General features: G+C 42.1%; 1 protein-coding gene across 4 annotated transcripts in view; it reads right to left on the minus strand.

Annotated features, from left to right (window-relative positions):
• The window catches only part of GRIN2A (glutamate ionotropic receptor NMDA type subunit 2A), a 161,392-nt gene extending 135,519 nt beyond the window's left edge, over positions 1-25,873 (minus strand). For all 4 annotated transcript variants that reach the window (XM_027885848.1, XM_027885847.1, XM_027885846.1 and 1 more), the window contains exons 1-3: positions 25,427-25,873; positions 24,441-24,675; positions 22,593-23,015 (exon numbers count right to left, since the gene is read on the minus strand). In XM_027885848.1, the coding sequence (XP_027741649.1) occupies positions 22,593-22,997 (405 nt within the window). In that variant the 5' untranslated portion in view covers positions 22,998-23,015; positions 24,441-24,675; positions 25,427-25,873. The remainder of the gene's footprint in view (positions 1-22,592; positions 23,016-24,440; positions 24,676-25,426) is intronic.
• Between the last annotated feature and the right edge of the window lie 837 nt (positions 25,874-26,710).

Below are 26,710 nucleotides of genomic sequence, written 5' to 3' on the forward strand. Positions count from 1 at the left end.
GATGTAAGACGGGCCTTGACTGTAAAAAAACCAGAGGATTCCTTTTGTTCACCTTCAGCAGGCAAAAAGGTGCAAAACAATGCAAAGGGAACTCTTTTGCATGAAAAATTCATCTTCTGCAAAACACTGGACCCAAGTTCTAGATTTGGGGCTTCGTAAGAAGTTTTATGATTAGCATCACACTGCAAAATCATCCTTCAATACTTCGAGCAGATATAAAGTGATAAAGTAAAATACTCCTGAATATTCAAGTTATCAGATAATCAAAATTGCTCATCTCAGAGGGATCATTAGGAAGTGCAGCTTTCACGTCTAAATTGTAACTTCCAACCACTACTGATCATTTTAGCAAATATACCCAACTATTATGTTTATCCCACAGCTTAAGTCATCTCCCACATAAGTGAAACCGGAGACTACAACAGTCATGCCCTCAGTGGTACAATTATGCATGAACATTAATCAGGGCACAAAGAAAACCATAAGTTAGTAAAAACATCAAATAAATGGGATTTATTATAGTTTCTATGAGGTAAGGCATGAAGTCATGCCATTAAGTATAAAGTCACACCCATTCTCAATTTTAAAACCCCTGTATTAAAATGAACCTAAAATTGATCCATAATGTGTAGTTATTCTTAATGTTTTTCTTCTACCCCTTCCATTTCCATTCCAATTGTTTAAGTATACAGGACGTATGCTAAATGTGACAAAAGAAAGATGTTTTTAAATCAAAAGTACATCCTCTGAACCAAAGTCTGAGTTAGTTTTTTGGAGAAATCCACTCTCCCCTCGAGTGCAAACTTTAGCACATCTCCATACACTGCCCAAAAGCTCAAACGTGCCTCTAAAGGAACTTGCATACTTTATAAAAAACTGCCTTTTGTTTAGCCAGCTTTGACTACATGTGTTTGCTTTATGCCAGCATTTAACCAAAGTCTGGAAACAGATAATAGTGGACAAAACAGGCTTGATAGCACAAAATGCAGCCAGGGATATTTATAAGGAAAAAAAAAAAATGTCCTCTACTTTTACCTGAGTTCTTAATTCACATTCAAATCAAAAGTAAAACACTACACCTTGCCACCAAATAAGTCTGGCTAATCTTCAGGGTAGCACATGAGAAAAAAGCAAGATTCCTTTACTTATCTTGTCAGAAAAAAACAGCCCAGAGAAATCATCCCATACACCACAGACACGCTGCTCCAAAATGGGCTCCTGAAGAAGAGAATTTTTAATTCTTAAGAAACAGGAACCAGGGAAAGCCACAACCAGAAGTTTTACTTGGCTGATGCTTGCGTGCCTTCCCCCGACTCAGCGTTATGTAAAACCCTTGAATACAACATGTTTAGAGCAATCTCACCCTGTAATCTCCAGCTGAGAGCTAAAGGATGCAAGAGCTTTTTTTTTTTTTTTTCCTCAAAATCTGTCTCCAAGCCATCAGATAAATATTCCACAATCCACGGGTAACTGTCTGGAATGCAACAGCATGCTGTATTTTGGATTTGGGACCCTGCAGCTTTCACCAGTTATTTATACAGCCCTAAGGATCAGCTTGAGTTCTGGAGATGTTGCTGCAGGAGTTCTACAATAGAGACAGCTGTGGCTGGAACTCCTGGGAGGAGGGAGCAAAAGGGTAAAACCATGCTGGGAGTCAATTGTAGGAGACCAGGAGGACATAATGAAGTAGAACCTCTTGCCTGAATAACCTCCTCAGGTGCAGCCTTGTGGTGTAACAGGAAGGTCAGGCACAGCCAGAAACGACAGCAGAAAAAGAGTACTGGAGTGCAAAATAAAGGTGGAATCTAACTACAGGGAAATAATATCGGAATTTTCACCACTTTGATGCACCTTGGCAGAGGAATCTAGTGAAGAACAGAGCCCTGAGGCTCTCCATTTTGCAGGGAAAGTGAAAACTTCTAACGCTGCCACAAGAAATGCAGAAGTATTTTAAGGAAAGTTGCTGTAACATGAAAAGGAGAAAATAGTCATCCAACATTTTTCATGCCCTGTGCTATACACCCTGTCTAAAAAGCCAACCCCCCCCCACAAAACAAGAGAAGGATGGACTCAAGTTTTACAAGATCAATTAAAAATATAATAATGCTCATCATTTTTTGTTAGATATTTTAAATAATTAGGCACTGAAAGTTGCTAGACTTCCAGATACCCATCCCCAGTATAAAGCAGCAGCTTGTGCCCTCAAGGCAAGCTCCATGTAGACCAGCCCTGCCCGTGTTCTCTGATAAAACACAATCACTCTGAAGAACTGTCACCATTAATGTCACGCTAAGAAGTGTTTCTGACGTGTCACCAACTTGAACTGCCAGATACGAAAGCTAAATAAAGCTAATTTCGCTGTTTGCTGAAGAAAACTTTACTATAAAACTTTTAAAACAAAATAACCACTGGGCAGGTGCTATTCTGTTCCTAGTCATGCCTATTCAGGGAAGCATTCAAGTACCAGTTTAACACTGATTACGTGCCCTACAATGAGCTATGGATGTTCAAGTGACAATTGGCAAGTGCTCCTGCTTTTTCAACCTATACAAAGCATATGAATCATCGTGCTATCGTGCTCAGCCAGAACCAAATGTTGTTTATTGTTTCAGATCTCTTCCTAAAACTTATTTTTAATAAATCATTATAGAAGTCTTCCCAAAATTTACCCACATCTCAGCTGCCTTCCCTTGCCACATACCCTGTTACAAGCCATGAACAATGAAATCCCTGAGGTTCTGCCACGTCTCCAAGACTGTGTCTGTCTAATTTTCAAGCATCTTGCTCCTCAATACATAAATTATAAATCCCAAGACGTTGGGATAAGCATTACATGTCACCTGTGCTGGCTGGCAAGAGCTTGAAACCTGCTGTCCAGAAGGTACCAAAGCTGGGTAGCAGGTTCTCACCCTCTGTTTATACTTTGACTGACAGTCATGCCTAGAGGGAATCCTTTTCACTAAACCTAATTGTTTTACTGAATTGCTGCCAGACACCTCCATTACACCCCTGATGTGCCAGGGGGAATTATAGCTTTTATTTGCACTTCCCTGAAAATAGCTCAGCAGTGCATGCCAAGATGGGGATCCTGACATTATTCTCAATTTGAAGGAAGCAAGCTATCAGTTATCTTTAAACAAAGCACTGTTCTTCTTCCTCTTAAGAAAAAAAATTATTCCATATTCCAAGAGAGGGACATTTAACTGTAGCTACCACTTCAAGGATATTCCAGACAAGAACAATCTTTTGTAAAGCCCTAAATTTCCTGCCACAAGCATGCAAAGAGGAGGGATCAGTTGAGATTCCTGTTTAAAAACTTCTTCATTATGTAGTTTCTGATTGCTCTTTTTATGTAGGTATTGTTTGTTCTCACCTTTTAATATGAGCCAGAAGAAAACATCTTTAAGATGTGAAGCACTGCAGGCATTATAGTGCATTTCCATACACCTACAGCTACATTAAACAATGGATTTCATAGCATGAGCAGTATAAAACACATTCCTCTTAGCAATTATAACATCTATTCAGGGGGTAATCAGAAAACACATTTAAGCATATGACAATGTCAGTGCTTCTGATCCCTCTACAGCAGTACCTCATATACCCATTTTTTCCCACATAACCAAGTATTTTTCTGTAGTCTCACCAGTGCTGCCATTTTAACTTTGATGTTATAGATGACCTAAGTTAATTCTCATTAATAATGAATAGCAAGCGAAATAATAAAGGAAAAGTATAACACAGGCAATAAAAAGAGGCATCAAGATTCTTTCTGGGCAAAACCATCTCATTCAGTGGCACCCACTTGCAGGACTGGCTTCGCACACTGTCAGCATTCTCCGTTTTGTTTGTCTTCTACAGACACACTCCAGTATGTGTCCCACGCAGGACACAAATTTTATCCCCTTGAAAGGCATGGCCACCACACAAACAGCTCTGCTTGCTTTTTAATTTCCACACATCCACTGTTTCATCAGCCAAGCTCGGTTTGTTCGGCCTTCTTTCGAGGCTGTTTGCTTTGTTTCAGGTTTCAAAGCACAGCGATCTTCCCTCATACTGTGTTTCATCCCGTGGTTCTCCTGTGCTGTGCCCACCCTCCTCAAAGCAAAGAACAGAAAGAAAGTAAATCCAAAGATGAGATACAAAACCTGATTGTTGTTTTACTATGTTGGAGTCTTACGGTACTAACGCACAAAATTTTCTCATTCATGTTAGTTTGTGTCACACACGATGTCATAACTTCCCCTAAAAACAAGTCAGTAAACTGGTATGTGCAAGAATAATGACTGAAAAATCAGGAGGGGGATTTATTTCTAGTCTTTCACAGGCCAGTGGCACAGAGATAGATACTCTCACAAATATAATATACTCTCACAAATATATACTTTAAATCAAAAAGCATCATCCAAGATTCCAGGTATTTTCTGCTTTTACTGAATGACATGCATAGCTACAGTTTAACTCACAGTGGATTAATGCAGCCTCACATCAGGAGTTCTTTCACAGAATAGCACACTAACACTTACTAAATAGCTTACACCAACAATGGTATCATTTCAATATGTTTCAGCATATATCACAGCTCAATTATCTACCCTGGTAAGGAAAAAAAGTAGTTTTCTAGGTTTCTTCCCAAAGCACATAAAAGTGATATAAATCAGAGAATCAACTGAATCAAGATTCCCATTGAAGGGCACAACTGTGTAAATGCTCAGTTAAGCTAAGGAGAAACAAACACTAGTTTGGTTCATTGTTTTGCTTGTCCTTTCCAGTAATCAAAAATGTTTTGTCCACAATGAAAGGCCCAACCAAGCATTAGAGAAGGAGAGCATTTCATTTCCAACACGTTCTTTCACAGATACTTGTTGCCATACTGATGATTCAGACATGAAAATCGGGTTACTTGAATGCCAGTGGATTACATGTCTACTGGGAATACTTGGGAATGCAAAATTAATATTCCAGCACAGTATCCTATTAGGGCACTGATTCTCAGTTGGGATTTCCAGCTTATTTACCTGATTGTCTTTTTGCAGTGGCAGGCAGTTCACAGTTCATCACTTAAAACTTCATCAGGGCAGTTCCCAAAAGAACCAGATTTTAATCAACATGGCAGGTGTGCTAAATGCCAGAGGAAAATACAGATCTACGTATAACTAACCAAGTCAAGAAGAGACTGTGCTCACTGGACTAACTTGGAGAAAACAGGAAAAGTTAGGAAGAGCCAGATGAGAAAGTATGTTGGGTCATCGATTTCCCCCTTGCCCCCCATCCCCTAAAAAGACTAAAATCATACAATTGACAGAAACCACTTTCCTGACAGCATGAATAATAGGATCCTCTGCTTCATTCTGTCACAACACTTTGGCAAGTCTCTTCTTCCAAATCTGCCTGTCTGCTAATGGGAACTGTTTCAGCACTAAAACGTTACCAATAAACACAAAAATGGTGTATGAGCAGACAGTACATGGAATAAGGTAACCCTGCAGCACAGCTCGTGCCTGAAATTACAATAAAAGAAAAACTGCTGCAATTCTCAAACCACAGATGAAGTTTAGGAAAGCAGATTTACCATCCCTTGGACAAAATGCAAGCCTGACCTTTAGAGCTCTTGGCGCCCCAGAGGATCAAAGAAACCTGCCCTTCATACCCTTCTCAGAGTTATGCCTGAAACCTTTCAAATCCCTCCTCTTCACAGAAATATCTCATCACCAGCACCACTTTTTGAGCAAATTTATCACTTGACTTGTTAACCATCTCTTAAAGAACAATAAACACAACAGAGGGTGACACCACAGAAAGCAACACATGGATTAGTTGTTCATAGGTGAGCAACTATTTACACACCAGCATCTGCCTTTGTAATGCACTTAAGTCCTTCGAGGATTACAAATTTACCTGCGTGTCCATTTGGCCACTTAGTTATTTATAAACTTCCAGGATTACTCTGGGAACAGTGAAGTTTGAAAATCAAGGTCTGACACTGAGCTCATGTTCAACTTGGACCTAAACCAGCAACTATGAATGTATGGAAGTTTTTTCAAAAGCACCACTGAACATAAGAGATTACACTGCTCATGTGCTGACTTGCTAGATAGATGTTACTTCTCATGTGCTGACCTGATAGATGTTTCTCACTGTTTTGTTCTCTTTGCAGCATGTTGAGCTTCACTTTGGAAAAAACACGGGGAGAATTCTGCAAGTTTTCTGTCCAAAACAGCAGACGAAGCACAGCTGCCATTCCAAGGCACTTCCAGTGAAATGAGGTGGGAGGCCAACCCTCACTTTTAGCAGAGGCAGACCACAGGCAACTTATCTGAGGCCCTGAGGGCTTCTGTGTGCCAGTCAGACTAGATAAGATGCAGCAAAAGAGCAAAGGAATGTAAGAGACAACTTTTAACTCAGAATACCTTTCCAAAGCTCTCCCATCAAAGTAGGACTAGAACAGAGAGAGTGGCAGGATGGGAGGGATGAGGGGAAATCAGGTGTTGCAGACTATATGTAGCATTAACACATCATTTGAACCTTCCTGTCCAGCCACAGCAAATCATTAGTAAAAAGATTTTGCCTGTTTCATTAAAGCATTTTAGGAAGATTATTCCATTCCTGCAAGGACATCATTTTGGTTCTTTAAACACAGCCAAAGTCATCTTTGCTAATGTTCTGCTGTATATCATATCCTGCACTTGGAGCAGAGCCTCTCTTGGGTACTAAAATACATCCTTACCCAGCTTGAATCTGCACAAAAACTATGGATTCTGGAAATCGTTACCTTCTGTAGCCTTTAAGAGCTATTCAATAATAAAATCAAATTCTCAGTGATAGTAACATTCACTTCCAATTGCTCAACAAGGCCAGATGAAGTATGCTGGCTCTGAGGAATCGTTCATAGCTGAAGGTTCTGCAAGCTCTGCGAGCAGACACCTGAAATCATCCCTTCCTCAGGACAGCAGTGAAGAACAACACTGTACACAGGGAGAGATTTTCAGCATTTAGAAGGATATTTATCAATATCTCTTGGTCTTATTCTCTGTCTCACTGAGTTCTTAAAACTCTTCCTCACAGCTAAAACCAACCACAGACAGAGAGTGGCACAACCTGCATTGCTGCTGCTCTTGAGGCACAGGGCAGCTGCTGGGGTCCAGCTCCAGGGCTGTGCTCCCCTTTGTGCCCGTGGGAGCAGATGTGCTGCTCCACACCCCACCTCCAAGGAGCACACCCTACAGCAACCTGACCTACCTTTCCAGCTCAGGTCTCCATCTGGAGGGAAATGATTTGCTCCAGACACAATCTCAGGAGTGAAGTAACACCAGCAAAGTGGGGAGACACAAGAGACTGGGACCAGAACCCTGAAATGAAGTTATTAGTGTCTGAAAACCAGGGAAACACTTATGTGTACATTTATCTAAGTGTGGGGTTTTTTTAAATATATCCTTCCCCACAGACACCATTCCATCAGCTCAGTAAAAAGAAAATATCCTTGTATTTATGGAGCAATTTCCAATTCCTTGACCTGATTACATACAATAATCAGATTATCATTACCTTGCTATATTCACTATGTACATATTAGCTCATTACATCCCCTGTGTGTCATGGCACTCACTAGAAACCCTTTCTCCAGAGCACAAAAAAGAACTAAGAGATTTCAGCCAATGAACCAAAGTTGGAATGAGAACCACAATATTCACCAAGTCAGCTCTCAGTGTCAGAGTCAGGGGGTGGTCTGGAATACCTGATTATTTACACACACAGAAACACCACCAGAAAATAGCAATGGATGTTGGTGAGACTGGAGCACAGAACTCAGGGGGGTCTCGCTGTTATGGATACTGTAACCTTCCAAACATGGAGCTCCCTGGCTGTTAATGGATTCTCTTCTTCCCCTAATAAGACAGGATGACAAGAAAACAGAACTATTTTTCCAAGGGGAGAGCATGTCTTCATCACGTCTCTCTCGAGAATTCTGATGCTGTCCAAGGCACAAAAGAATAAAATGGAGAAAGGCAGAAATACCCAAAGAACAGTCAAACTCTCCTACTTCAAATAAAAAGGTAAAATTCACATTCCCCCAGGAAATATAAGTATATCCTTTACTAGGAGATAAGGCTTTAAAAACTCTAAGAACATAGCTCTCTATATTCCTACAAGAATGCCAAGGCCAGTCTGTCTTCCCAAGGCTGAAAATTGCAGTGTTGACTGTCTGATAAGCAGTACATCAGGATTCTACTCATCCCACTTCACCTTTGCCAAATCTAACATTTATATAAGCCTGGCTAGATTTGCAGGCAGTATTATCATAGCACTGTATGGCTATCTGAAGGTTTTTGGAAATGTAAAGGATGCAGAACCAGAAAGAACTTTGTGCTGCAAGTCCTCATCCTTCTTCATTGACCAGCTTCCATCACAACACTAGCTGGCTTCTTGCCACTCCTGAACCTCTTAATTTTCCATCTAAATACTACTGGCTACTTTCAATTTCTCACCTAAATTATGCCCACCTTAGTTTGAGTCCTCTGTCAACTCATTTGATGTCATTTAATCAGTTTTTCTTCATCCTGAATCCAGTTCCCATATCCCCCTCCCAGGCTCATTTTTACCAGATTAAACAATACCAGCCCACCTCATCTCCTGCAGGTGACACTTTCACTCCCTGCCCACTGGAGTAACTCATTTCTAAGCCCATTACAGGATTAGTCGGGGTTTTTTAGAATGTGGGAGACTAACTGGAGACAATATTCCAGAAGTTTTTGTGTTTCCCTAATAGGGAAGCGAAATTGTCTCTATTTCTAACACCAGCATTGACAGAAACAAAATACAGGAATACCCTGTCAGCTTCTGGACCAGAAACAGTTGCTGCATGCAAACAGTTCTTAGCAAGATCTACAACTGGCTCCTGTTAAACTTAATGCCATTCTTGTTTTACCCAATTATTTTTTCTAAAACGTCTATTTTTGCAGTCTCAAGTATAATAAATTTGTTAATGCCCCAAACTACAAAATTAATCTAGAATATTCTAAGCTATATGTTATGGATAAACATGAAAAACAGGAAAACCATATTTGAGGTTATTTTAAATTGAAATAAAATGCAATCCAGTGAACTAACCATAGTTCTTTTAGCTTTATTCTTGTTCTCAGAAAATTTCCCTTTCTGGCCAACAGACATAACTAATAATCAAAACCTGAAATAAACAGCCACTGTGAGCAGCACATAGATTTTAATCCTATCCACCCAGTCATGGAGAAAACTGCTAAAATCTGGGTTAATCCTTCCAATCCTTAGTCAGAAATGAAAGTCTGTGCAATTGAAATAGTATGCCAGAATTAGATTTGCCTGTGCTAAGGATTCGATTAAGCCAAAAATTAAGATCTGAAATAGCTTCAGTTCAAACCAAAGTAGTGCGTTTCTACTGACAGATATTATAATCCAGAAGAGTCATTGTACTGAGACCAAATTCATAACTTCTCTCCACAGGAAATTAATTTTGGACAAATCCCAGACACACCAATTTTCCCGGGGGTGGGGTGGGGAGAGGGCTAGGTTTAAAAAAAAAAAAAAATCAGCTTTTCTCCAAATTATAATGACAAGCACTGGACTGAAATGCCATGAATAAGGTACAGTGTCTAGTTAGGAAGGCCACAGAAAGACAGATAATTACTTACATTGCCCTTTCCATGAAACAGATTTTTCACAAACACCCCAATGGCAATTTTAACTTTTTTTATTTGTTACTGCACTCAAAACCATGACATACCTATTATATATAAAATATACATCTCATATCTGTTTATCTCTATTGGGCAGGGGACTATTTTTAGCAAGCTGAGAGATAACATGTCAAAGTGGAAAATTTTAAAAATGAAGAAGTGAAGTTCCCACTCTCCCAGGAGCCATTTCCCTTGGAGCTTCTTCATCATTTGATTAAAGCCTGCACGAGTCTAAAATATAACAAATAGCGTGAATTTGCTGCTGCAAGTCTTCAGGCTTGTCTATAGAACAACTGACATCAAGGCTGAAGTTTATGGCTGGTTTTTTTTTGATGGAGTTACGTAGGAGATCAAGACCCAGATCACCAGCGCTCCCCTTGAGCCCACAAATGCCATGTCTGTGCACTCGTGTCACCCATCACACTGTGACATCACCACAGGAGGCAAAAGCAAAGTGGCAGCAAAACTCTGCCTTACAAATATTAAAGTAACAGAATAATAGAGGGAAATATTCTGTTGTATTCTCCATGTCAAGATAGCCAGAGGTTTCAAGCTGTTGCATAAGCATATTTCTGTAATCTTTGTTGCTCCAAAGCTGGAAGCTTTTACTCAGGCAAGGCTCTTTGAAGTTACTTTGGGAACTGGCTCTCTGCAGATGGAAAAACAAATGATTAAACCAGCTCAATAGGGAGTCAGCCTTACTTTACATACTTGATTTTAAAAGAAACTAAAGGAGGGAGAACTGGGGGGTTTTTTATACAAACTAGAATGCTTGTTAAGAAAGAAAATATTCCACCATTTAAGTCGAGTTAGAAAAGCTGCTTTAATAACAGAATTTTTAACTGGGTGGAATATGCAAATGAAACCTCCAAATGACCCAGTAAGGCAAAAATCCAACTATCAAAATGAAGTTTAAATAAAACCAGCTAGCTTGTCAACAAGGTATTTCACCAGCAATCCAGAACATCATTTGAAAGAACACCCCAAGCACCATTACAGCCCTTAATGTACCAAATCATTCCTTTAACCAGAGATTGCTCTTCTAAGCAGAAGATGCCTTTAGTCTGATATGTTGCTTGGCCATTCCACCTCGGATATTAAAAGACTGTCTGCATCTTTATCCCTGTTATATAAAGAACAGGGATAGTAAGCCCCTAATTAGAAAGGCAAAACCCCTCCATTGTCTCTTTTCAGCACAGCATTCAGATCTTCAGGAAAAGCAATTAAGCAAGCATTAAAGGACTAATTATTTGAAGTGTTTGCTTACTTTGCACTTGCTCTTGGGTCCTTCACTTCACAATGAAATCAGTCACTCTGCAGCCAGGATCAGGCAAGCAGGATTTCTGCTTTCCATGTGCACTTGTGTATGAGCTGGATGCTCTCTTTTCCAAGTGGAAGTCTCCTCCTCAGCTTCTAGAAATGCTTTGCTGACCTACAGAGTTTTTTTTTCTCCTACATAACTTATTTAAAACTAAGGTTTGGCATGACTGTAACCTACTTTATACAGTAAAAAAAAAAAAAAAATGCAGTGGAATGTGGGAAATGAGCAAATTTTGTTCTTTTGGGGGCTTAAGTTTTCTGCTGCTTTTCAGGCAGTGTCCACTGAGGTCTCCACTGCAGCTTAACAAATCAATAGGTCCTGCACTGGACTAAGGATTACTGAGCTGGGCTGTTACATTTTATTACTGGCTGAAATATCTCACTATTTTAAGATCTCCACCTCACAGTCTGAAAAAGGTAAATCACAAACCAGCTCCTCTCCGGCCAGCTGTCATTCCCTACAGAGAACCAGAGAGAAAACAATTTAAACAAGCACACAAAAATGGTTAGTGAGGCCTTCAGTGACCATTAAAGGCACATATGCTGCAGGTGACAGCTGGCTCCATATAAATTTCCCACAGGATCATTTAAATTTTTATTCAGAGAAAGTGTTTTTATGAGAAACTGGGAATTGGAAAATATCACTGTATAGCAAGAAGCTACTGAGCAACTGTTCAGGAAGTTATAATGTGAGATTTTTTTATTATTTACACCTGTCCTAAGTTATCTATTTAGTGTCACTTTTTTCACTGATCACTGGAAATATTTCAGCTACTCTTATGCCATAAAATAGTGGTGGACAGTTAAGAACAACAGCAAAGCAAGAGATTGCAGCCTAAAGCCTGCATCCTGAGAAAGGGTAGAAAATGTGTGACGCTACTTTTAAAATTGTTAAGACTGGCAGCAATGACAGGATGAGTATATCAGGAAATGGCTATGAAGATCTTTTTTTTTTTTTTTTTTTTAACTTTAGACAACCTGAAGTGGGGAGGGGATCATGCAAACTTGTGTTTTATCTTCCACAAGTGAGCTCACCCTGCAAAGCGCCGCAGCCATCCTTGTCTGGCTCCTCCCTGTGCTCTGTTCTCTGAAGACACTGCTCACTTTCAGCCTCCTGATACAACCAGTCATTTAGACAACATCAGCATTTATGTAACTCACGATCCAGAACTGTGTTCGGTGCACATAATTACAATTTAAGTAGTAAGTGCCAGTGAACACGAGTCTCAGAATAGTATTTTTCAAGCAAAAGAACAACACATTCATATACAGAGGAGACTGCAGAATCAGCAACGAACTCTGTGGGAATTTACTTTCACATATCTGACTTGTCAGTCTGTCCTGTCCCCAAGTATTCTAAAGGCTTTAATGGGAGATGTGAAATTCGGAATAATTGAACTGAAAATAAGTTACAAAAAGGGAATTATGAATATTTTTTCAGATCCCAGTTCCTAAAAAAATGCAAGTTAGTAGGCACCTCCACAAAGCAACTCAGCTGAGTGAACAGATATACATATACAGAAAAGAGGATGTCTATTAGCACAAATGAAAGTATTAATAAAAAAAAATCTTTCCATTTTCTATAGAAATTTATGTTTACATAGAACAACATCAGCAGCCAGCCAAGTGCACAGCAAAATATGAAGGGAGGATTTTATATTTAGGAAAGCCTACAGACTGATCCTGTCCCCGAAGTTATAAAGGAAAAAGGAAAAGGAAGAGGAAATTTTAAATTGCCCTAGAACGGATACAAGTAGACATTCTGATGCATCAGTTTGCAGATACTTATGCACCAGGAAAAGCAAGTATCCCCCTGTACAAGTATGTAAAGCTACTCAATGAATGCAGAAGGAATTACTTAGGACTGAACAAGAATTGCCCAAAATCTGTAAAAACTGTTCAGAGTTTTGAATAATTCTGGTTTTCTCACGCTGTTTTCCTCACAAAGATCAGTTCATCAACAATTTTTATTCCTTCTTTACTACCACTACACTGTTAAGGGATAGAGCCTCAAGTTTTGCATGCTAAGCAAACATCTTCCTCTAGAACCCAGATCCCACAATAGGAAACGTCAGCCCTTCTGCAGACAAAAGCAGCTAAAATGCAGAGAGAGAAAGGAGAGAGGAGGGGGTGGCAAACAGATCAAAACAAAACAAAGGACAGAGTTAATTTGTTTACTACAAAGATAATGTGACTATTGAAAATAACTCAGACCATTCTAAGTGGTACTTGACTTGAACACAGACACTTCTCAAAGTTTTTGCATCTGTTTTCTTGTGATGAATTCACAAGCCTTCTCATCCCAATTAGGTACTTCATACAGCTTTGACGCCTCTGCCAAACACAATTTACTCAGAACTCCTAATTAGCCTCACACGCAAAAACTAACATGTAATTTGTCTGGTAATTATAAATTTCTGTAACTCCTAAAAGCAACTTAGAACAGATCACCTTAATTCCATTTTCTGTTTATTCAATTATAACTGTCATTCCTAATTGTATTGTAAATGGTCTCGAGCTGAAAGGTGGCCATAAAATCTCTTGCTCTTTCATGGTGGTTCCACATATTCAGTGTCTCCACTAGACACAAAATCAATGTAGTGAAAACAAAGCAGTCCTAGTGCTAATTCTAGTCATGTGGAGAGACAAGCTGGACAGCACAAATAGACAAAACTCTGTATCAAACAACTTCCTGGCAGAAATCTCGAACCAAAAGTTAGGACATTAAAAAAACCCCACTATTGTCAAGGAAAGGAAACAACACGAAAAGATAGGCAGCTCCCCACACAGCAAACCTTTAAATGAAACGTTTACAGAAATATCTTGCTCCAAGATGCACAAAAGGCAGGCTATTAACAGGTACAGACACTGAGCAGAGGCCGTGGAGCAACACCAGCATTGGTGTTCTCAGCTGTGCTGCAGCAAGTAACTTGTGACAAGGGAACAGTCCAGCCCATCTTCATTAAAAGCCTAAAAAGAAATTACTTTCCCAAACCTATGATGGAGACAGGAAGCCTAAAACACAGACTGAGAAGTCACCTGGTAATGAAGCACCTCCAAGAGAGCTTACCCAAAACCCAGATCAAGGGGTACATCATTTTCATATTGAAAGGCGTATAGTCTTGATCTGAAAAAAATCTACTTTACCCAGGCTACTCAAAGAAGGGTGTCTGGAATTCTACTGGGAAATTACACTACTGTCAGCTACTTCTGCAACCAACCCACTGTTACCTGTAGGCTCCATCCTGAGGAATAGGTAAATCAATGTATTTTGAAAATATTAAAAGCATGAAGATTACAACTTTTTATTCTCTCACCTCTCCACCTTAGGCAAGAGAGTCTGGAAGAAAGCAGGGAGAAGAAGATGCAGATGCACACAAAAAAACAAACCTCACTTTCCTCATTCCCCAATAGGAAACAAATTATGACCTCCAAAAGAAATGGAGGGCGTTTTGGAGCTGAATGCAGAATGTTACAGTGTTTTGGTCAAATCTCATCCGCAGTCCAGTGTGTTACAGCCAAAAGGAAATGCACTTCTGCTTGGAATTTGCCCCATCCAAATATAGGTTAATCTTGCTAAGCAAGACTGACAAACGTACAATCCAATGGAGTTATTGCCACTCTCTAAAAGTTTATGACCACTTTCTGATCTCAGATATGTTACTGCATTTTCTGGGTCAGTTTTAGTTCAGTGTCCATAGCTGTTGAGGAGGGGAAGGCAATACACAAATTGTCTATGAATGGTTTCTTTAATCTGCATGCAAAGCTTAAATAGTCAGTATTCAGAGAAAACCTTAGTCACTCATTTGGACTAGAAACTGTTGCCTTTTTAAGAGGTTTAAACCATTCACAAAGGTTCATCAGGAATTTTGCTCTTCCCTAAATAAGAGAGGACTTGTACACCTGGAACCACCTCCTCCTTCCAGACACTTATGCTTCACACGTGTGGAAGACACGGGGGAAATTGCTGTTGGGAAAGGTGAGACAACACTGACTGCATACCACAAACTTACAGCTGCTGGACACCAAGCAACCTCCATCTGCAACTTGGAATGTCATGTTTGCATATCAGGAAACGAGACTGTTTACCTGTTGGTTGTTCAGCTTTTATACTACACGTATAGTAGAATAGATTATATAATATATTATATAATACATATATTTATGGGGTTCATACTACATATATAGAATAATATATCTTTTGCACTCTTCAATTCCTCTCCAAAACATTTCCCCTTCTAACCAACCTTATTTCCAGCTCTGGTTTCACACAGCCTGCAAGTCTCAACTTTTCCCTGTCTCAGGACAGAGGAAGATACATCCTTTGTTCACAGAAGAGCACAAAACCTTTCCCCAGAAAGAACGAGGAGAACCAGAGTATGATCCCTGAGAAATTTTGCCTCTCCAGGGCCATGAGACCCCCAGCTGGGTGTGCATCTCCAGAAGCCAGAGGGGCCCTCAGGTGGCGGGTGAGGACATGCTGTGCAACCAGAGCTCTGCACTCAGCCAGAAGCCGTGCCCAGCTTTACACACTGCCTGCAGCTTATGCACCTCAAATGCAAGCACGGGGGTTTTCTCCTAAGGACATTAAGTCTAAATCTAATATAAATAGCCAATGATGCTGCTGCAGCTTTATGTATTTATTGCAGTGAAGCAGAGAAGAAAATATCTCAAGGATTTAAACAAACAATATGGTGACAGATGGCGTGGTGACAATCCAGGCTGGGCTCCCTCAGTAAAATCCACACAACTTCATAGCTCCAGGGAAGAGTGAAGGCAGAGGAGGAAGAGGGAGGAGGGAAGAGGGGAAGACAAGAGTACATGCAAAGCAGATGACCAGAGATTTGTAAAAAAAAAAAAAAATAAAAACAGCCACAGACTGCAAAGTCTCTGTTCATCTGTACAAAGCCCTTTGTACCATCACCAGTGCAGGCAGATCTACTCCAGATTCTTCCAAGCAAGACCAAAAAAAGTTATAGAGAAATACTTCAAATTAAATTCTTAGTTCAAATAAGTGACAAAACACACTAATAAGCTGTCTAATCAAATAATCTAAGTATCCTCTCAAAAATAATTAATAGATGAAACATGAAATGTGTTTGACATTATATAAAGGCCCTTCTGTTCTGTTCACTGCATAATTTTATGTTTCCAGGTAAGTTCTCTGGATATATTCTGATTGCCAGAAATGTCCTATGTGTTTTGTAATAGTCTATAATTATTTTGTAGCTTAAAGGGAATAATTTTGAATTTTGTGTTTGAGAATGTCCTTGGGAAAACAAATTCCAAAGATGCCGCCAGGAATATCTGCAAGCAGAAAATTATGCTGAAGGTCTGGTGTCCTACTTTCACAGCTCAGGAGTTTGCTGTGTTATAATTACCTATAGGCAGGCAATAGTTTGGAAAGATTGCAGGGATGATCTACAGCAATGACTTGCTAGTGGTTTTAAAACGTTGTTGCTCAAAACAAAGACACTTACGGATTTCTATTTTCGAGAACCATGTGAACAGTTTGAAGAGAAAGAAAACAGTACCTTTGAGATGAAAAGGTATTGCTTACTGTAAAGAACTAAAATCCAAGTGAAGCCAAGCACTCCTCTCTCTTATTTAAGAGTGGTTTACAGGAAACCACCCTGGGCTTAGCTGAAACTGTCAAATGCAGCAAAAAAAAAGAGGAACTTACCCACACCTAAAATACATGAAAAATCAAGTAAACTCCAGAAGACTTCCATTTCCTACAATCTGCTTATTAGTTATAGAAATTCATAGTATTTTCAAAATTATCTTCCTTCTACTTAGGAAAATTAAACTAAAAATCCCTCCCTTCAACTCCTCAAGAGTTCAAGTCAACTCTCCCAGTATTCCAGAAAGTCCTCCATGCTCTCCTGCGCTAAACTAAGAAGGAAAATTTGTGTGGATAAGAGAATGAGGAATAATATAATCACCTCAGAAGTAGCTAGGAATATCCTTCAGGAAATGGAGTGGGAGAAAGAGCAGGAAAGCAAGGCTCACACCATTAATATAATGCTCCTCTGAGCTCCAAGACCCAACTGAAAGCAGCGAGTGCAGCAGCTGCTGGAGCTTTACTGTCTCCTAGAGATGCCAGTTCAAGAAAAGCAATGTCTAACCAGCAGGCTCCATCCCCACACCTCACACAGCACTGCCTCTGATGAAAAAACCCACAGGGTATTATATCCACTCATTTCTTTGACCTGGGCAAGACAGATCTCAAGCAGACTTATAACCATTTAATACCAGCGGTCATTACATGTGTGTGCAAAACCTAAAACTGCAGATTAGATCGTAGTTCTAAAAATCTCTAAGGATGTACAAGAATCTTCTTTAAAAGTACATATCGATTGACTTTAATGGATATGGAAGAGTAAACACAGATTTGCAAGGAGGTCAATACTGCATTTTTACTGCAGCTCAAAATAAAAATTAGAATATCTGAAAGTTATTCTTCCCATAGAGGCATTAGTACAGCTAGAGGGGAAGAAAATCAAACTCAATTGCTTCTTTAAATGAGTCAGAATCTGGAAGTATTGTGTGCAACAGAATAGTGCAAGCTACTATTTCTAGACCTGAAACACCAGTTACATGAACACTGGTATTTTTCACTAAAGTATTTATATACCTACAGTTTAATCTTCCAGCCTCTTGCAGTAACAAAGCCAAAGTTAATATCAAGCTCAGAAGTACAGTGCTATACACATGCTAATATCAGTTATCAGTAAGGGCAGGAATGAGAAGCTATTACAGAAAACCATAAATTTAAGGCTCTCTATAAGAAAAAATAGAGAACTGCTCTTACAGGCCAACTAAACGAGCTGGACAAAGACCTACACAACACACATGGAAGATGTGGGAATTGATGAGCACATTCCATGAATTATGACCTCCAGAAAAGATTCTACAATAAAAAACAAATTCAACACACACACACACACACACCCAGTCATTCATCACAACAATTTTGAAAGCATAAGAATTGAAGCACACCTATGCATAGTGCAAATGTGAAGTGTTGGGTTTGAACCTATTTGTTGTTTTTTCAGATGGTCACTGTGCTATGGGGGCACTTGGCAAAGAAGGTGTAAGATGTGTGGAGGAACTTCAGGAGCAGTGGACAAAGTCGCACAGGTATAAGGGAGCGTAAATACTCAGTACCAGAGCCAGGAATCCGGGTGGGCTCTGATCACAGTTACAAGGCTGGGCTTAGAGCTCTGCTTTGCACAAGTGCAGCACAGTTTCTGCATCTCGGGAATAAGGAAAAACAGGGCAATCGCAGCCATACCCATAATGAGCTGAAAAAAAAACACGTAATGCAAACATCTGCAAGTATTTCAGTAAAGTACCTGAAAAGTATCCACCAAGAGAACGAAAAAGATTTAAAAGTGCAGTTTCACCCACTGCTTATTCACAGTGAGATTCCTTTTTTATTAAATATAATAGGCCATGGGGGGCCCAACACGAGCTGAACATGAGTCAGCAGTGCACCCTTCCGGCAGCAAAGCCTAACCAGGCTGCGTTAGCAGGAGCACAGCTGCTCCAGGGGAGGGACTGTTCCCCTCTCCCGTACTCCTGAGGCCACATCTGCGGTCCTTTGTCCTGTTTTGGTCCCCCCATACAAGACAGCAATATACCCAAGTGAGTCCAGAGGTCTGGAAGTGCAAGAAAGGGTTGAGGGAACTCTTTTTCCCCCAGGAAAGCGACAGGTAAGGAACGGTGTAATTGCAGCCTACAGCTACACTGAGAGAGCTGGACTCAGATTCCCAGCAAGAGAACGAGAGCCTGTGGTATCAAGGGAAATTCTAATGAGATAAAATGAAAATATTTGCATGGTGAGAAAGGTTAAGTACTGAGAAAGATTGCCCAGAGAGGCTGTGGTGTATATACATCCATGGAGATATTAAAAACTTGAATAGATCTGAATTCCATGTCAGCTCATCACTGAGCCAGGGCTGGGTTACAAAACCTACAGCAATCCCTTCTAACTGCCACTGATCTTATAAAATTATAATACAATAATATATAGTACTTATCTTTGTTATAATTGTTTTTTTAACTTTCAGAGTTGTTTCAAAAAGTATCACTTCAAAATAGCCCTTCTGGAAAATTACTCTCACCTTTAATACTTTTTGACTAGCACTGTAACTGTGAATGTTTCCACAATAATAAAATGCTTCAAGCTATGTCTTTCAGAAATACTTCTAATGAGAAGTTAGAAAGATTTAATTCTGCAATGGGCAAAAGCAGTGGGGTTTAAAGACACCAAGTATTCCTGGATGTATTTAAAATACGTAGCGGCTTTTTTCCCCCCCTATTGACACAGAACTAACCACGATGTCCTGTTTTTAAAAAGTATCATTTTAATCATAGTGTGTGGTAAAACAGAGGTAACTATGTTTGAAAGCAAACAATCAAGTCAGAAAACAGTTCCTAAGTAATGTTTGTGTTGAGATCTCTCAAATGTCAAGAGATACAAGATGAATAAACAGCCAGCCTGTTTTCAGCGTCCTCCAAGGGATGCTGATGCACAGCAGGTTGGCACAGATGCCCCAGACAATTCTCATCTTGTTTCAGTAGACTATCCCACATCTGAATATGTTTGACGTCTGTGGCAGAACTGGGGACCAAAGCCAAGGAGCAGTTCATTGGCAGGAGAGTTCCTGCCAACAGCAGGTGATAAAGTCAGCTGGAGGCAGAGCATGTGGCACTGTCCAAAGGCTATCTCTACAGCACAGTTGGGATCAGGTAGGTGCTGTACACCCTCGAGTGTCACTGGTTTGTTGGTAGGGCTTTGACAACTGATGTCAGGTGACAACAGATCAGCCAGGTTCAGAAAACATTCTGGTTTTGTTGGCTTCACACGCCTATTTTCATTGTCTGAATCATGCAATGACTCTCCTCAGATGGTGCAGGCAAACTCTGAGCAAACTGAAGCAGAGAGGAGCCAGCTGGGCCAGCCAAGGAGGCAGTCTAGACTACACGGCGCTCACTGCAGATGTTCGCGCAGGGACTCGGTGCCTCAAGAGCTGCACGGCCCGCATTAATCACTGCAAACTCCACATGTGGGAATCTCTCATCTTTAGAAACCTAGAACAACTTCTTATTTTTTAAAGGTATGGTTCATCATGCCAGATTCACGCTGACATAGTATTTATTAGCCATAGAGAATGTGGCAAGCTTATCTCCTCTGAGTCATTCGGTAAGTCTTCGGCAGTACAGAGAATTACAGATGAGTTCTCATTTCTGTGCCTTCAGTTTAGTTCAGCTTAGGACAGTTAAGCATCATATAGCAGCCACCTGGCACAGATTACATATGATAAGGGTATAAGTGAAACAGCCTTATTAGAATGTCAGAGAAATACATTCACAAGCAAGAGCGGGACCACTTTTTTTGCACATCTCAATGCATGAGACAAAACAGAACACTTGAAAAACTAATAACCTTCACAATTCAGCCAACATCTATCTGTTTCAGCTGAAATCCTGACACTGACTCGAAAGATTTTGCATTTGCAGTCCCTTTCCCTCAGACTTCACCTCCCCTGCCTTTATGACAGCACTGTGAATTTCACCTTCAGCTCCCAGGAATTCATTCCTAAATGAATGGTTAATGGAGTGACACATGCAAGTCTCATCACTGCGACGTTCCAAATCCAGCTGCAAGACACTGCACATTGTACAGGCCAAGTTCAAAATTAAGGCAATTCCAGTTACACGAACAAACAATTCCTTCAGCCAATTCAAGTTACTGGAGACAGCCCTGTTAGATTGTTTTAACACACAAAAGACAATTTTGATTTCCCAAGTGGAAATCTTGGAAGCCAAATTTCCTCACAAAAGTTTGATCAGCAAACTGTGATAACCCCTAAAAATCAAAGACAGCAATATGATAATGACAATATTAGCCTACAATAAATACAGTAGTCACTCACTGAGACAAGAAAAAAAAGTCTATTCGTTTTCTATATAAAAGTCAAAAATAGATCTGTATCAGTAACATCCTACATCTGCTACTGAGTGGGGAACTTGATTCAGCACTGGCTGAGACCTTCAAGTGTTCTTACACTGGCGGAGACAGGTGAGTGAAATATGTACCAATAGAAGTCCAGAATATATATAAAGACAGTTTTATAAAAACAAGTAAATCTGTACAGTAATTTAAAAGCACAGGAAATAACTGCCTCTGTAACTTGGTCACTGCAAGTGTATCTAAGATAGTAGCATTGACTATAATGATCTTTCCATATAAATCAAGATGTCAAAGCCGTTCTTACAGAATCTCTGCCATAATTCAGCACTTACTGTCCTCTCCTTGTATGACATAAGTTTTAAAAGTAAGACCACTCAAAATACCAAGAGAAACAGATCTCTTATCCCCGTGGAAAAGATCTTTTCCAGAGGTAAAGAGTTTCCAAAGTTCAAAGCTGATTCCTCAATCATAACTAATCATTGTCACTTTCCTGCTTCTTTTTCTCCCTCAAGTCACAAAATAATATGTCTGGTCCACTTCCTTTTCAGATGCATTCAGGGAGCTCTTTACTATTCAAAAGTCATTCATGAGAAGCAATAATATTCCACGAATAAGAAACGCTAAAGGATGGAAATATCGGGAAATAAATTACATTCAACACTGAAAAGCCTCACGTGCTGGAAAATCAGTGACTTCCCACACCTGAACTCTCTCTTTTACACCACAGTGGGAGCTCCTCTGACTGTCAGTAATCCATACCAGAGAGCTCAGCCCTGCCTGGTGCTAAGTACCTGCTTCAGGAGCAGCAGTGATCACTGCACAACATCAATGCTGCAGTGCAAGGATTTCTACAAAATTGTTACAGCATTAAAGAACTTGAGACATGAGTCACTTCTGTCCTTCCAGTCTCACAAGAGATTACATAAAGAGATGTTTCCCAACAAAACAATCTGTCATTATCTCCAGATTTCAGGCAATCCCTTTATGGGTTTGCATGAACTACAGTAGGGAAGTGGAAGTATCCAGTTAACAAAAATCTAATTTATTAAATATGGGAATACGAGAGCTGGTTCAAGTGTGCAAGACTACTTATAGACTGTAGTGGATCACTGAAGTCTGGCTTAATGTTATTATCCTGTTACTACTGTTGTCCTCAAACACATTCACATCTATCCCCTGCTATTTCTTGTAAGCACCACAGAACATCTGTTCATGATTTTGGGGCTAAGATGTAAAATTATTTCATGAAGCTATTATTTTGAGGTTGTTTTTACATCCATGTGCCGTATCTGCTCTTAAAATTTCTAGGCTGACCATCATTCAATGTGCTGGAGGCTAAAATTTCATTAGGGCTGCTTTTATAGTGTCAAAAAGTTGAGTTTCAAGCATGAACTCCAAATTATTTCCAAGTATTTGATTAGCAATCAACAAGGACACTATTATGCATATTTTTCTTTCTTTAAAGTACAGAGAGACAATTAGAAGCATCTTTTTTGAACTGCTTGTACTGATTACTCATGATAGAGACAAACACAATGAAGTACATTAGACTAGTAATAGCTTGTAATAACTTGTCCTACCTTATCTGCCATTATCATGGAGGCCCCGCCATGAATTCCAAGAATTGGAATAGAAGTCTGAGATGAAATAAAATCCAAAATCTGAGCTACAGCCTCTTGATCAGTGTCATCTCCAAAAACCACTCCATGGATCTTGGTGCCTGACATCAAGTCGCAAACATGTGTTATGATGCTCTTAGGGTCAGTCTGGTTCACGAGAAGGGTCACTACATTGACATCAACAGTCAGGTCTGCTGACATTTCCCTGGTCCAGAGAGCTCTGATATCTCTCTCTGTTATGTACTTGGTCCTTCCCAGAATCACTGCAATGTTCAGGACGGGATAATTTTTGTCTGCTCCACGAACAAGATCCAAAGGCGCCAGAAGAGCTTGGAGTACCAGGAGAGCACAGCCAATTTTCCTCATCTTTGCCAGCTTTGTCCCCTGTAAAAGCGATCACATTGTATAAGAAAAACATAGAGGAAAGAAATATATACTGCAGATCTCCAATGAAGGTTTTAAACAGAAAACATCTGGGCACAATGCAAACTTCAGCAGCTTTTTACAATGCATCCTTCACCTTAGTTTCAATTCAAGCCTTTGGTATCCCCTCAAAAAGTTGGTTTGACAACAACAGTATTAAGCTGGTCTCCAACAAGCAAGGCAAAAAACGTAGCACGAGTTCAGAGAAAAGACCCATTAATATTCTTCCTGGATAGCCAATAAAAATAAAGTGACTGACATAATTAAAAAAAAAAAAAAAAAGACAGTATCATCCTTCTCTTTAACCTTGCTGTGCTAAAACAGGTAAAACAGAAATCGCTTTTCCTTCATCCTGAACATCTATTTAAAATTTAGTCACGGTCTAACAGGGAGAGATACTTTAGCTCAAAATGAGAGAACTGAGCCAGAGGTCTGCTGGAAACCGCACTCCACATATTCCATACATCTCACAGCATCCTAAAAACCATGCTGGTTTATTTCTGAAGATCTCTCCTAGGCAGCTGCTGCTCAAGAAAGCCTACACTGCATTTCTGGAACAGATTCAGAAGCACAATATTCCATCTTAATTCTTCTCCCTCCTTTTATGCAGCATTGACTTGAGCATCTCAGAACCGCTGATCTCGGACACAAAGTTGTCCCCGGTGGTGAAGGGGAGGGTGTTCCATAAATGAGCATCACTGCACTGGTTACCTCATGTCTTCACTGAATCTCTGTAGGGGGCTGAATATAGACAGAGTAGGATGGGGAGAGAGATGAGACACAGAAGTGATCTGAACTATCTGAAGGAGGGAGAAGAGGGAGAGCAGGTCTGACTCTGCAAGATCTCCCTCTGTTTCTGTGCCCGAGGGATTTCCACCCCCATAACTGGCTCTCTGCAAGCTGCAAGAAGGGAGTCCCTGTGCCACATAAAGCCAAGCTTGTTGCAAAGCGTCACGCAGAATACACTGACGGGGCTGTCCAATCAGGGGTGCCACTTCTCACATCTCCCCTCTCATCCTGCCAGCCCCATCTCCATCATCAGTCAGAGCCGTCTGCTGCTTGAAACGCACACCGAGACGAGGGCTGGCAGCAGCATCACCTCCTCTCGGGGCAGGCGAGGAGACGAGCGCTCCACGCCCCGCTTAACCGCACATCAGCGCCCCTGCGCTGCGGGCCGGGCTCCCACCCACCGCCGCAGCGCGGAACGCGGCAGAAAAACCAAACCCAGCCGACTCGTGTCCCCCCTCCCGACGCGGGGGGGAGCCGCGATGATCGCGACATGAGTGTGTGTGTGTGTGTGTCCCCCCCCCCCCGGAGCCCGTGCTCCCCGCGCGCTTCCCGGGCCGCGGCGCTCGGGCGCCCCCCGGCGGGCGCGGCCGCACGTACCGAGCGCCTCAGGAGACGGAGCGGCGGGAGGAGCCGGACGGGCCGCAGGTGTCGCTGCCGGTGCTGCTGTCGGTGCAGGGCATGTCGCGACCGCGGGCATGTCGCGCCCCTCGCTGCCCGGGCTCAGGGACGGCCGCCGCGCCGCCGGCCGCACGCGTGATCCCCGCCGCAGCCTGCGGGCGACATCGCATCCCGGGAGGGCAGCTACGCGCACAGGGAGACAAGCGATGGGGGACTGGACACGGGGACGGGACAGAGACGGGGAGAAGCCGTTAGTCAGGTTGGGGGGGTGACAGGGGGGAAGAACTGTACTTCAGCCTCACGCGAACAGAAATAAAGTGACTGCGCTCAAAAGTTCCCCCCCCCCCCCGCCCTCGCTTAGAAATGCATTTCAGCGCTTTGCTGAGAGCCCGCAGCCGTCCGGGAAACATCCCTCATCCCTATCCAGGTCAGGAAAATCCTGGGTGCCCAACTGCCCGTCTGCTTCCAAGTCAAATAGATGGGTTTGAGCTCTAAGGGAAGAGACGTCCGACCTGGAAAGGGCAGCTAGAAGCAAACTAATTCACATGGTCAAGGGCAGGAGTTTTCTTGTCAGGTTCAAAACGAGCATAACCTGGAACACAGCTATAGAGAAGAGCTATAAAGCTCTTCTCGCTCTTGCAACAGAACAGCTTCATTCCCAATTTATCATAAACAAACCCAGGGAGACACTCTAGCTGAACCCGCCACGGGAAGCCCGATTGCTTTGATTTTCATTCCCTACTTCCAGTAAATATGCATAAGGACAGTTCTTCAAGCAGTCCCGGCTAAATGTAGGACGCTGGCGCGGCCAGGCAAAGGCAGCCGGCATTCCCTAACTGGCCCTCGGTGCTGGCTGGGAACTAAGAGCCAAGCCCGGATCCCCGGGATCCGGCACCGCCGACATCCCTGCGCGGCTCCCGGAGCCTCCGCGCCCCTGCCCAACTCCCCGGAAAGGCAATACTTACTGCATTCTCCCTCCACATAGTTCCAGTTTAAAGATCCTCAAAGTCATTTCAGTAGATTCCTTCGCAAACAGTGAAGTGGAAAATAGGTCCCTCAGCGCCTGGATTTCATCCTGCAACTTATTCCCGCCGCAGTAAATAGCAGCCCGGCTGCCCGTTTTTATCGCTTGAAATCCCGCATGATCAAGTTTTAGCAGAGCCATCGCAACTGAGATTCGCTCTTTACTTTTGGCAGGAGGCATTTAAGCGTCTTCATCTTTTTTTTCTTTTTTTTTTTCTTCCTTTTCTCTCTCCCCCCACTCCCCCCCCCTTTTTTTTTTTTTTTAATTACTCGCTGTTCAGAGGGGCAATCGCAATGCTGCCGCACCAGTTCCCCAGGACGGCAGGCACGGAGCCCCCCGCGCTGCTCGGAGCCGGCGGTTTCCCGGAGGAGCGGCGGGATCCGCCCGGGGCCGCGGGCGCGGCGCTGCGGGTGCGCGCCGGGGCCGCTCCGCTCCGCCGCCCCCGGCACCGCCGCCCTGCGCTGGCAGGGGCACAGCTCACACGGCCGCCTCGTCAAACCCAGACCAGCCGCGGATACTTTGAAGGCTCTTCCCCCCCGCTCCCCGCCTCTCCCGCCCCGCTCTGCTCTCGCACAGGCACCAGCGAATGAGTCAGACGCAGGCAATCGGGGGAGGGGGTGTCGGATCTGGGGGGAGCGGCGAGAACACCAGGCTTGGGGCTCAGGAGTGGCAAAGTCGAGCGCTCTGCCCGCATTAACATCCCCCAGCGAAAGGCTGGTAGCCCGGGAAACCCCAGAGTGTTGTCCTTTCCCTTGATGCAGACGCTGTCAACCAGAAATCCCTGCCGTGGGGCTCAGGGGAATGAATGTGGAGCAGCAGCTCACACACTAAAAGCAGCCCTAAAAGCTCCAGACCGCAGCCAAATATACAAAAAAACTCTGTAGAAGTTGGCTCCATCTGGGCATCCCTGCTGTTCCATCACTCTTTCGGCTTCGCCCATTCCAAAGCCTTGTGCCTGTTTTTCCATCTCCCACTCTCCCCGCACAGCCGTGGTGCCAGACCCACCTGGCCTTTGAAGCAGCTCTTGCCTCCCAGCCCACACCACACCTCACCAATACTTTGCTCCACCACCCTACTGTGCCTCCTCCCGACTGCTCTCCTGCTTTTTCCCCCCCCTTTCCACCATCCTGCTCCAGCTGCCACAACTTATTTGGTTTAGCACAAATGAATGTACCAGCTAAGTACCACACAGGGGATGGCCTCCTCCTGCTCCATCCTTTACAGC

Source organism: Empidonax traillii, unplaced genomic scaffold (genome assembly GCF_003031625.1).
Source record: "Empidonax traillii isolate 1590-97213 ecotype Southwest subspecies unplaced genomic scaffold, ASM303162v1 scaffold173:size850371, whole genome shotgun sequence".
Classification (NCBI taxonomy): Eukaryota; Metazoa; Chordata; class Aves; order Passeriformes; family Tyrannidae; genus Empidonax; species Empidonax traillii.